The following is a 13,332-nucleotide window of genomic DNA, read 5'->3' as shown; positions in this document are numbered from 1 at the left end:
GGCAGTCATATACCAGTAACTACAGTGGTACAGAAGGTGAGTGTAACACAGAAGTATGTCCAGGCAGAGTGGGGCCCCAGAAATGGGAGTCATCACCACACCTGGGACATCAAAGAAGGCAGTGTGCAAACTAAGTATTGAAAGATGAATAGAGGGACATCTAGGTGGCTCAGTCAGTTGAGTGTCCAACTCTTGGTTTTGATCCCAGGGTCATGGGATCAGGCCCCACGTTGGACTGAGCACGGAGCCTACTTAAGATTCTCACTCTCTCTTCCTCTGCCCCTCTCCCCTGCTCTTTCCGTCCCTCGAAAAAGAGAAAGAAAGAAAGAAAGAAAGAAAGAAAGAAAGAAAGAAAGAAAGAAAGAAAGAAAAAGAAAAGAAAAGAAAGAAAGAAAAGAAAGATTAGAAGTTTGTCAAGCAGTCAAGGGAAGAAGCATGTTTCCATTCATGGGATAGGGCAAGATTTGGTTTTGCTAGAGTTCAGGGTAGCAGAGGTGGACAAAGTGGTCACAGTGAGGCTGATAAAGGATGTGAAAGCTGGGTGATGAAGGACCTTGAATATGCAAAGGAGAGTGGACTCTGACATTGTCCGTGGGCCTTTATGATGTGTGGGAAAGCAAAATGCCATTTAGTGAGCTGACACCCATCCTTCCTATAAGTGTGGCTGAGCTAGAACAGAGATCCTTGGAGAGCTCAGTCACCACAGATGTGTTCAACCTGTCACTTACACAGGAGGAACCTGAGGCCAGAGAGCAAGTCAGGCAACAAAGAATTTGACAAAGCAACACAGGACTAGGGATAGATCATCTAAGTCCAGTGCCTTAAGCTTCCTCCACATCAAGTCCCTCTCGTATAAATCCAGGCTTCTTCATCTAAGCTCTGCCTTCTATGTGCTGGATTCAAACACAAGTACGATTCTCGCATGCTTCACTGAGAAGCTAGGTCGTTCCCACCTTCTCAACTTCAGAACCAACAGCACTGCCTGCTGGGAGCTGGGACCTCAGTAGGAGCAAAGATGGAGATTTTCCAAAGAGGAAATGAACCAACTACCATGCGTTGGATATCAGAGTGAAAATCAAAACGTTAAACAGATTGAAAGGACCTCTCCTTCCCTTGAACTTAGAAGCTAGGGTGTTTTACAACTGGAATGCATCACAGTGGAGCAGCTCTGGACTTTTATTACCTTAGCTTCAGCCAACACCCAGCCCTTCCTTCCCCAGGGCCTAGCAGGAAGCACAGGCACCTAAACAGGTGTGTGTGTGTGTGTGTGTGTGTGTGTGTGTGTGTGTGTGTGTGTGTGTGTGTTGTATTTTCAAATTACAGATGCTTGGGGAAAGCGCGCCCAGAGCAACAGAGCAGGGGCCTGGGTCTCCTCCCACATTAGGGCCCGCAAACCGGGGCTGGAAGACCGAGCTTCATTTCCAGCTTCCCCAGGCTCCGTTCCAGCAGTGCTCGGGCCTCTCCAGAACCTCTGCGTTTGCCTTCCCTCCTCCCTTAGCAACCGCAAGGCTGTGGATACCGCCAGCGGGTGGGGGCCCCCGGAGGCTACGGGGTAGTTCGGGGGCGGTGGCGGCCCAGCTCAGGTGCCCCGCGCACCGGCGACCGCAGTGCGGAGCCACCCCGCGAGCGCGAGTGTTGCTGCGCCAGCGCGCACCGGGGGCCGCGCACCCTACCTCCGCACCTGCCGCGGGGTCCAAAAGGGATCCTGCAAAAATGAGCCATTCTCAACCCGCTGGGTAAGTGACAACTGGAGCTTTTCCACCCCGCGGCAGGTGGCGGCTTCAGCCAGCGGCCCCTCCTCCTCCTCCCTCCTGCTGAGGAGACAGGGGCGAGAGGGGAAGCGAGAGGGAAGGCTGGGGAAGAAGAAACAAATAATACGAATTCTGGGTTGCGTTGAGGATGGCAGAAATCCCAGGCTTCGTATCGCCTCCCTCCCTTTCCTCGCTTCTTTCACTGACGTTGTCTGTTTGAAATTTTCACTCTGGAAGGATTAAAAAATGGATGTGAAAAACGCATACATTAAGCAGGGACGTTAGCTGGGATCAAAAGGATCCTGTAGTGTGGGACATGTGTGTTTGAATGTAAAAGAAGAGGTCACCAAAATATGCGTTCGTTTGGAGATTTGGAACTGAGATAAATTTTCACTGTGGCGTCTTGCATAGAAACGAGGTGTGAGTTGATTTAATGTCGAGGGAGGTTTTATTGTGAGGGATGCCCCTTATTTCAGGATCGTAGGGATCCTTAAAAAGTGTTTTGACAGGGAAGGTGGTATGATACTGGAGAGGAAGGAGAGAAGGAAGGAATTGTGTCCTTGTGTGTTTACACAGGATCTCCTGTTGCTTTGGGCAGGGTGACTCCTCTGAAGATATATCTGGCAATTATTCAATCTATTCTAGAAAGTTAACACAGTCATTATTGGCTGTTGTTAAAAAAAAGTCCTTTTGTTGGAAAGGAGAATATCCAATTTCCTCCCGAATTAAACAATGTAATGCGTATTAGATGGTTTTTTATTATGATACATCTAGTAAGCAGATAATATCCTAGTTGATCTTGCAACTAATTTGAAAATGCTTTCCTTTTTAATTGAATTTATTGCACATTTTCAAGAGCAGCAAATTAGCAAAGGACAACATATTTAAGATCATTTGGAGTTTGTGACGTCTGAAATACCACATTAGTTGTGTTTCGGATTCATAGCTGAACTTAAAGATTTTATTTTTTAATGAATTCTCTGAGTGTGATGACATAAACAAAACGTTTGAAAAACTCAAGGTATACAAGGTGCCATGTTGGAAGTCAATTTAAAAACTTTTTTTTTTTTTTTTTTTGGAAAGTGATGTAGCTATGACTAAACAAGCTTCTCATTTTATCTCAAATTGAATTTGGTTTAGGTACTTTAACGCTTTGATGCTGAACTCCTGTGCAATTTTAGTTAGCCGTGGGTCATGTGGGATGTAAATGGCACTATTTTTCTGCAGCTGCTGTTTGCAGTATGTCCACATTCAGGAAAATGAATGTGTCAGTCATGGTTGTCTTCCTATGTTTTTCAAGTTTTAGGCTAAGTTAGAATCTTATTAGACCATTTAATCATCCATTTTAAAATGTGGAAAAACCTGTAGCTGGTTATTAAATTGTGCATGATTAAGATTTCAGAAACTGAAGTGAAATTTTTCTGAAGCTCCATTAGTTCCAAGCCCATGGACAAAAGGAAAATTTATGATCTAGGGAAAGAGTATGCTTCATGATACTCTTCAAGAAAGATATTAAGATGGCGACAATGATTTTGCACTAAAATTGTAAGCCCCCGGAGAGCAGGCGGAATGTCTCAGTAATCTTTGTGCCCCCTTTACCTAGGACAATGTTCTGCATAAAGTAAAGCTGAATAAATGTTGAATGAATGGCATATTCTGACACTGCATCCAGTCTAAAGGTAGACATATTCACATATGAAAATGGTATTAGAGCTGAACACATGTTAAGTGTTTACAATGTGCCAGGCTTTTTAAATTTTTAAAAAATTTTTAAAAACATTTTTTAAAATGTTTTACATGAAATACCTCACCCTCATTTTCACAGGGAAGGAAACTGAGGACCGAAAAGCTTTTCATTTTTGTTTTTTTTCTTTAATTTTTTAATGTTTACTTAGCTTAGAGAGAGAGTCAGAGAGAGGGTGAGCAGAGGAGGGTCAGAGAGATCAGAGGCAGACTCCAGGCTCTGAGCTGTCTGCACAGAGCCTGATGCTGGGCTTGAGCTCAGAAAGCATGAGATCATGACCTGAGCTGAAGTCAGGTGCTCAACCGACTAAGCCATCCAGGTGCTGGGGAGGACTGAAAAGTTTTGAAGGTCTCAGAGGTGGGGTGGGGAGATGTCAGGGCTGGAATGCAAAGCCAGGCAGTCCAGCCTCAGAGCACGTGCACTGAACAATTACACTCCATTGCCTCTCATAGCCAATAGCTGAGATGCGTTGGAGCCCTAGATACATCAGACCAACATCTGACAAGTGATTGCTGTACATAACTATGTAGTATTTTGATATACAATTAGAAAATTCTTTTGTAATAGTGTGTGTATGTGTATATTTTTTGTTTTTAGTTCATCAAAAGTAAATGAAAGCAATAAACATAAGTGTAACAAATCTAAATGCCTTAGAATTCATCCAAGAACAAAATTATTCAAATTACTCAAGTTTTTCCTCAATATAAGTAGTGATCATTTTTCTTGCCTGTGACACCATTTGGAAATAATAAAAGTTTCAGTAGCAAATAAAAGGTTTCATTAAAGCTGAGAAAGCTTTTCCATCATTGCTGAAGCAGTTTGTGCTTATTACATTTTAAGGATAAATGGTAATGAAGTGCAGTTGTACAATAAAACAGAAATTTTAAATCCCTAAAATTCCACCAATCAATAAGAGACGCCCTGATGCTTTCTCTTGGTGCTTCCTTTTGAGTTCCACTGCTCACTTAATTACAGCATGAAACTCTTGATGAAAAAATTGCTAAAGGTCTGTGCTGACTTAGTTCAGATAGAGTTTGGAGTAAATAAAAATGGTCTTAAAAACTTCTGCCAAAGATTATAATAGAGACTTTGAATTTGAGCTGCATTGTAATTTGGGGGAAGTCAACTATAAAATACTGCTTCCGGCACTGCCATCTCTAATGGAATTGTTTCAGTGTGGAAAATTTCAACCGATAGTCCCTCTGGTTTGCTAAATCTCACCCTGGGTTACTATGTGTGTGTGTGTGTGTGTGTGTGTGTGTGTGTGTGTATTTGTGGGTTGGGCACTAGTCCCGGAGGTGGAATGGGGATTTTATACCCCTCGGTCATGCATGAGGATAAAATGATACGGCTCTTCTAACTCCTTCAAAGGATCGTCACTGAATCCATGTGAAGTTGACTCCCTGTGTGAAAGATAAGCTTGGCTCTAAGTAGTGATAGTCACACTCGTCTGTAAATTTGCTTTGAGGAATTGGAAGAATGGGGAACATTATGGTTTATGACAAGATAAAAATGCAAAAGAGGTATGTTTGGAAAAATTGTTCCAAGGTTTAGACACACTTTTTTTTTTGTTTAGACTTATTAATGTATCTTTTTAAATGTAAACAAGTGTTTCTGTAGTGACAGAGTATAGATCTACCTCAACTCATGGTGGGGTTATGATCCAATAAACCCACTGTAATGTAAATAAAAAAATGCACTTAATGGACCTAACCTGGACATCATAGCTTAGCCTCGCCTACCTTAAATGTGCTCAGAACACTTATATTAGCCCACAGTTGGGCAAAATCATCTTACCCAAGGCCTGTCGTATGATAAAGTTCTCCATAGCTCATGTAATCTATACTGAATGCTATACTGAATCTATACTGAATGCTATACTGAAAGTGAAAAGCAGAATGGTTGTGTGGGTTGTAAGTATATCAGTTGTTAAGCCTTGTGACCGTATGGCTGACTGGGAGCTGGGGCTGCCCAGCATCACCAGAGGGTATCCTACCACGTATTGCTAGCCTGGGGAAGGATCTGAATTCAGAATGCAAAATGGTTTCTTTTGGATGCATATTGCTTTTGTAAAGTCAAAAAATCGTAAGCCAAACCATTGTAAGTTGGGGACTGTCTGTGTACCTAAGAGTGGTATAGAAAGAATGAACACATCCCTAGTACTCCCGGATAACTTAGTCCTTCTTCATGAAAGGCAGAATAAAAACTGCTGTGAGTAAAATTGTCAATTTTTAGAGAGTGGATATGTATATGTATATATCCAAAAATGGCAAGAAAGTATAACCCACCATTCATTTACAATTGGAGTGCCTGTTGTACTTTGTCCCTGCCTTTTTGGTTGTTTGATCCAACATGGTATTTCTAAAGACTGAGATATAATTAACAAATAGCATTATATTAGTTCAGGTGTGCAATATAATAATTTGATATTTGTACATATTGCAAAATGATCACCACAAATACTGTGGGATGTCACTTACATGTGGGATCTAAAACAATAACAGCAGCAGCAGCAGCAACGAATGAACTAATAGATACAGAGACCAGAACAGATTGGTGATTGCCAGAGACAGGGAGTGGCGGGAAGGTGGTGGTGAAGTGAGTGAAGGTGGTCAAAAGGTACAAACTTCCAACTGATAAATAAATAAATCACGGCAATATAATGTACATCATGGTGATTATAGCTAATAATACTGTTTTTTTAACTTGAAAGTTGCTAAAAGAGTAGATCTTAAAAGTTCTTATCATGCGCACACACAAAATTTGTAACTATGTATGCTAATGAATGTTAACTAGATTTATTGTGGTGTCTCTGCCTTCTTAGTAAAGTGTCGTACTTTCGACGGCTGAGGTAACATTCTAGTCTGTTGCTCCCCACTCACTCCCACCACCAAAATTATCTCTGTGACACAAAATTTCAGACTTGAGATCATTAATTATTTGAATTCAAATGGGGTAGTTTCTACTCACTCTCCTATTACATATTAACAATTTAACTTCAGGAATAAATTGTTTCTGGTTAAACGAGGTGAATTGAATATGATCATTTGTCTTCACTTCCTCTCTGATCCTTTGTTCTAGAGTCTGCCCTTTTTGTTATGCGTGGGATGTCTTCTCTCAGCTCTTTGCTTAACAAATCTGTTCACATACGTAGATGGGGTTGGAAAGATATTTGTTTATTCAACATCACTCAATTCTTTGAATTCCTTCAGGGTTATATGCCCAAATCACATAATGATCTATCACCAAAAAATGTTTTCCATGATCTTTCAGATGTGATTCTTCAACTGTGCTGAAAGCAAAGGATTGGAATTACTTGCAATCATATTTGTTGCCTGATCATGAAAGCGAATTGTATTAACATCTATACAATACTTCAAATGGTCCATTTATTTTTCAGATGTTCTCCCAAGTTCAGTGCACCCTAATAAGACACCAAATGGTGAGAGGTGTGCCTTCCTTTTGTAAAAATGGAAAGATGATTATAAAAGGGAAGAGGCTGGGAGATCAATATGACTTGGAGTTGCATTTTCAGTCAGATCAGTTTTAGGAGAGCAGAGGAAGCTAGAGCATCTAGAAATTAATTCCCTTAAAACGGTCCTTGCCTAGATTCCCTTAGGAAAGTCTTTAGGTCTCTAAGGGATGTGAGTATCCCAGTATCTACACTTCTGGTGTAGAGAACAGTGTACCGTCAGGGGCAGTCACTGTGGCATCCTGTTTCCTTTCTCCCAGTCTCTGCTGAAGAAACGTATTTCTAACTGGGAAAAGTGGAGACTTCCCCAACTTACTTTGATTGCTAATAACTACAAAAAGTTTTTCAGGAAGAGGAGAAAACAAAACTTCTGTGACCCAATTTTCAAAACTAAAATCAGCCTGAAATAATCTGGGCCTGGGGTATTGATGTATTTTCAAGACTTTAAGTTTCCCAATACCATGTTCAATGAAAACTCCAGATTCTGGAAGATAGTACTGAAATAATTGTTTAAGCTTTAATTAATAATTTTGGTACAGATCAAGAGAAGTAGTATGCAGATTGAATTACTGGATCTTTCCCACCAATAACTTAGTTCCCCACACAAATAGTTGAAAGTAGTGTAGGCTTTGGAATAATTCCATATATGTCCATCAGTTTAAAATAAACTGTTAAATTAGATGGGGGGTAAAATTTGTAAAAAAGAAAAAATATCTAGGATTCAACATTCATATTGGTTTGCAAGTATCTCTATCACCTTTCCCTAAACTTGAAATCCCAAATGATGTGTTACAAATATGATTTATATTTTTAAAAAGGATAAGGAAAGATGATAATAAGTTGAGTCACAGTCAAAGTAAACCCTTGGCACTACAAACAAAGTAAATATAGTAAGCTGACATACATTTATGCCTTGAGTTAAAATAAACATTTAAGGTAAATACATTTATATATAGTTACCTCATTAACTTAATGTTTTGTTTGAATATTCAGCTACTGGTCCTGACTTCATTGAATAAATCTTAGGTAGTGCCCACAAAGGCAAATTATTTGAGGGTATAGACACTGCATTTTATTTCTCTTTAGTTCCTTGCTTTGGCCTAACTCCATGGCTCTGAAACTAAGGCATACAAAGAATTACTGGATAGTGTGGTATACACAAAACCATGAGTATTGTACTTTATGGATTAAGCTCGTGATTTTTAATGATATTTGAGACCGTATAATATATTTGCATTGTGTGCTGACTAAAAAAAGTAAACCCAAATGTTAAATAGGATTCCATTATACCTCTGGTTTCTAACTGATCAGAAGCCATTTGTTTTTGTTTTTGTTTTTGTTTTTGTTTTTTTTTCTTAGCTAGAAGCTCTAAATAACTCTCTCCTTCCAAGACTTCCAATTAGAAACACATCCTTCATTGACAACATCATTGCTGCAGATTGTTATATCAGAAAATATATTTGGATTAAAGTAAGTCACCTGAGAGCTTGCCTTTCTGGATTAATGTCTTTCCAGGGGAAAGAGAAAAAGATGTTATAAGTTCAGTAGATGCAGCTTGAAAAATCACGCTTTACTGAGATTCTGTCAATATTAGGACTAAAAGTTTTTTGAGAATTGTTGTCAAAGCATTGCTTTTATAGTGAACCACAAGACATATACTTTAAAAGTGAAGAACATTTCAAAGTGCAGATGTATGGGTCAGGATTCCTTAATAACTTTTCATTCTCTTGAGAGTCCCCTTTGACCCCCACTCTTCTTGTCTCCTGGTCTCTTTTATATGGTTAACTCTTTTTTGGCTTATGGGAAAGCCATTGTGAGGTATAATTTCTTCTTCTGCCCAGTGCTCTGGGGGTTCTCTTTGGAGAGCTTCATTATCTTCTCCACATCCATCCAAACTACCCACATGGATGTGGTGGGATCCAGAAGGTATCTGTTCCCCTTTCAGATGGATCATCAATGACCCTTTTCTGTTTGCCAGCACAGATAATTCAGAATCAAAGTGTAGGTTTCTTTGTACTTGGGATATACATTCCTTGTTTCTATCTAAGTCAATGTTACATACTTCAGTTGGTCATCTTTTGGGCTGTGCTTATGTTATGGGCTGAATTGTACCCCACCCAAATTCATATGTTGAAGTGCTAACTCCCAGTGCCTCAGATGTGACTATAGTTTGAGATATGGTCTTTAAGAGGTAATTATGGTTAAATGAGGTCAGTTGGGTCAGTTAATCTAATATGATTGGTGTCCTTATAAGAAGAACAAGGTTATGACACAATCACACACACAGAAAGAAGACCATGTGAAGATACAGGGAAAAGATGGCCATCTGTACACTAAAGACAGAGGCCTGGAATAGACCTTTCCCTCATGGCTTTCAGAAGACACCAACCCTGTTGACACCTTGATCATGGACTTCTAGTCTCCAGAATTATGAGACAAATTTCTGTTGTTTAAGACCCCCAGTCTGTACTACTTTGTATGGCAGCCCTACCACACTAATACAACCTTTTGTCATTGCTGATGCTCTTTCTTTCTTAGCCCTACGAAAACTAAAGATGGTCTTTATGAGAAAAGCAGTCATTGAAAATAAATGATTTAACAATATAAGGGTCATGAAGAGTGGAAATTGGAAGCCAAAAGTTGAACAGGGAGATAAAACTCAAAGCAAACATAAAATATGGTTAAAACACTAGTGAGGAGAAGTAATTAAGATAATAAGTCAATGGTCTCTACTGGTAAGTATTGAAACTTTGTTTTTAGTCTGATTAGTAATCAAATTACTCCCTACCTCTCAGCATCTTACACTAGTTGGGACAGAAAATTGAACATTTTTAAGCTGGTGATCCATTTTTCTGTGACTGTTATTATTTTCTTATAATAGTAATGAGCATTTATAAATTAATGAAAATTCTTAGGGCAAAATATTGAAACAAGAGAAAACCAGCAGGAAACTAAACAGAGAGTATAAATTGCACATAGTAGTTATGAAACAGCATTAAAAACTAAGGATTTTAAATTGAATTGAATCATAGTGTTTTATAGTAGCAGTTAATCTGACATTCTTGATATACCATGGATTGTAATATTTTATATTTGTTAATATTATGTGGCTCTCATGTTAAGAAGTTGTCTCTTTTCATAGATTGCTCCAAGACATTTATAATAATATTGTTTCTGTTGTTTAGATTCAAATAAAAATGATCTGCTGTAAATTAGAATAATATACTTAGAAGGGATCTCAAATTTCTGGATATTAGGGTTACAAGTAGTTTTTAATTTTCCTCCTTATTCTTATCTGTATTTTTAAAAATTTCTACTTTGAGAAGAAAAATACAAAGAAAAATAAAATTTGCTTGAAATCCTACCATTTAGAATCAGGTTTTTTGTCATTTTCTTTTTTCTCCATTTTCCTATGTATTAACCTACTTTTAAAGCTATCTTGACAATGATGTATTGTTTGAAAAGCTGTTTCTAAGACTGTACTGTTTTTAAAATTACACCAACAAATCCCAGGAGGGGAATTCCTCATTGCATTGCATTCGTCTTCGTATTTCCCTTATACCTACAAATGTTTTGAGGGTGGAGGCCTCACCCCTCTACATACTTCGGTCCTCTGTGTACTTCAGGACTGTGCCCTGAACTTAGCTCAATAATTGCTGACATACATTTCCTAAGTTAGTGATCATTTATGATTATTTCAAGAATACATTTGCTCATTCATTCAGTTAATATGTACTGAGTGCCGAGTATGTGCTAGTTACTAAGCTATCATAGGAAGCACTTACTCTGTTCCAGAAATTCATTTGAGTTCTTGAAGAAAACCTAAATAGTGAGGGTTTTTTTTTAAGACTTCAAAAGTCACTGAACCTCATTGAGTTTTGCTGTCCAGGGGCAGTGGGGTAGTTTTCTCAGTTAGGAGTATGTTCAACTGCAAGTAATAGAAAACCAAACAAAAAGTGCCTTAAACCATAACAACATTCATTATTTATTTCACAAGTAGTCTGGAGGTAGGTGACTATTTTTTTTGTAATATCAGGACTTGGGTTCTTACCTGTACAATTTTCTTGGTCTTTTCCTTACGGTAGCAAGATGATTACCCTAGATCCAGTCATTATATTTGTATAAAAGCATCCAAAACAGAATGGAAAAAGATGGGTGAAAGAAGGTTTTTTTTTTTTTTTTTTTAAGTCAAGGGGGAAAATATTGCCAGAACATTCCAGCACTTTCCTTTAATATCTTGTTGACCAGAACTGCATCAGTGGGTATGGCTACCTGCAAGAGAGAGCGGGAAAGAGTGTATTGATCTTTGTAACTTTAGTGGGAGACAGTCAAGGGAGAAGGGTTTGGGAACTGCTTCTGGTACTAGTCAACCGTGTCCGGTAGCACAGTGTTTTAGTAGTTAGCTGTCTAGCTCTAGACTTGGATAGTTTGAGTTCAGATATGCCACATGTGGCCCTACATGAATTCTGTATAATCTCTCTGATTTTGTTTTTTTTTTCATCCATGTGGAAAATATGTCCGTTTTGTAGATTGTTGTGAGCATTAAATGAAATATTTTAAAACATTTAACACAAGGCCTGCCACATAGCAAGTGTTAAATATGCTAACGTAGTGCCTCATAGCAGTAAGGTAGGTACTAATCTACAAGAATAAGCCAGATTTCTGTAGGAGAATTTCCACTCCTAAGTCCTGAGCTAGATGTAGAGTTGGAGTAATTGGACAAGGCATTCTGGAGAGATTAATTTTCAGGAAGAGTTTTGAAAGAAGGTGCATTAAAAATATGTAGAGATACATAAAATATCCAGAAACATTTAAAGAGAGTAAAAAGTACTCTCTAAAAACATAATACAGATATTCCCTGTTTTTTTGTGCATTTGCATTAAGCCATTTTGCGTTTACTAAAGACCTATGTTATTAGTACCTGTTTTTGCTAACAGAAGAAATCTGGAGAAGATTTTTGCTTTTATAAAACAAGGTGAAAAGCAAGAACAGCATCCAGCATGTGTTTTGCAGTGAGTCTTTAGCCAGGTAGCATGCAGTCCAAGCAGCAAGAGTGGCCCCGCCAAGCTCTTTCCCTGGGAACTACACGTTGCATATCAGCATTAGCCACTATAACTTTGATCTGTGTCTGTTAGTATCTGTGCTTTATATTGATTTATTTTGCTCAATCATTAGCAAGATGTGTCCAAATGTATCAGAAAAGTTTAAAAGAGATTATTTCTTGGGTCTGGGAATACTTAAAAAATGTTTTCATATAAATCAATGGTAATCACCTCATTGCTTTCTGCCATTTTGGTTTATGAAAGATTTCATAGAAATGTTCTGGTTTCAGTTAACAGAAAACTGTATTATAATTGTAGTTATGATTGCCTGGGTGATAGTAGCCTATTATGACTTTGAATAAGTGAGAGGAGACAACATTACTTGTTTATTAGCTGACATCTTCTTAGGAGCAAGCAAGGATGCTATAAAACCAAGTGAAAGCTGGCCTGGCCTGAGAAGTTGATACCTCAAATTTGGTTTTACCATTAGGTTCCACGTAATGTCTTTTGCCCATTTTGGAACCTCAGATACAACACTAAATGTGCACACTAGTTGTTTTTGTTTTTGTTTTGTTTTGTTTTAAGTGAAAGATCGTTGCCTTTAATTCTAGGTTAAATTAATTTCAGATTTATTTCTGTTCATCTTGTCAACCTTTATGAAAGTGAGTTTGAATATTTCTTCCCCTTGAAATCAGTCACCTGGAATCTCTCTCTCAAACTACTAGCAAATGACTATTTTATCATAATTCATAGGGATTTATATGAGGTTAGCACTGTTAAGTTCTTCTTTCCTACAAATTCTTCTTTCTTCTCTGTCAAACTTGAGACTTAGAGCTTTGGCCCAGGCTAGAACCTTCCAGAATAGAAAGTGGGCTTAGGGAGTGAGTGAGGCTGACCTCAGGCTGTAGTCTATGAAGTGGGTTATTGAGGTTCCAGTCCTTGGTGAAGAAATTAGCCCACAGAAGAAAAAAAAAGGAAAGCCTGAAGTATCAGGGCCAAATGCAAGAGCATGGGGCATGAACCAGATCCCAAAGTCCTATTTCAAGGAGCAGGGTGGCTCAAGAAGGACGCTGGGAGATAAGGCCCAAGGAAACTTAGAAACTGTTGGGAGAGTGTGAACAGAAGGTTAGAGCATTTCAAAGGAGGCACAAACAAATGATTAAAGTGTCTAAAAGACTAGAACTGTCTGAAAATCATCTTATTGTTTGTGTTCTCTTAAATGAAAAGGGATGACATTCCAAAAGGAAAATCAGTGTTTCATTTAAAAATATGAGATTAAGTATGCTATAGTAGAAAGAGGAATATTTTGGGGGTCAGAGAGAC

General features: G+C 38.5%; 1 protein-coding gene across 1 annotated transcript in view; it reads left to right on the top strand.

Annotated features, from left to right (window-relative positions):
• Positions 1-353: 353 nt before the first annotated feature.
• The window catches only part of ERICH3 (glutamate rich 3), a 104,780-nt gene continuing 91,801 nt past the window's right edge, over positions 354-13,332 (top strand). The window contains 1 exon segment of the mRNA XM_042993855.1: positions 354-1,251. Within this exon segment, the coding sequence (XP_042849789.1) occupies positions 1,148-1,251 (104 nt within the window). The 5' untranslated portion in view covers positions 354-1,147.

This window comes from Panthera tigris, chromosome C1, assembly GCF_018350195.1.
Source record: "Panthera tigris isolate Pti1 chromosome C1, P.tigris_Pti1_mat1.1, whole genome shotgun sequence".
NCBI classification, from domain to species: domain Eukaryota; kingdom Metazoa; phylum Chordata; class Mammalia; order Carnivora; family Felidae; genus Panthera; species Panthera tigris.
Note: the sequence above shows the minus strand (reverse complement) of the source record. Positions and strands in the feature narration are given on the sequence as shown.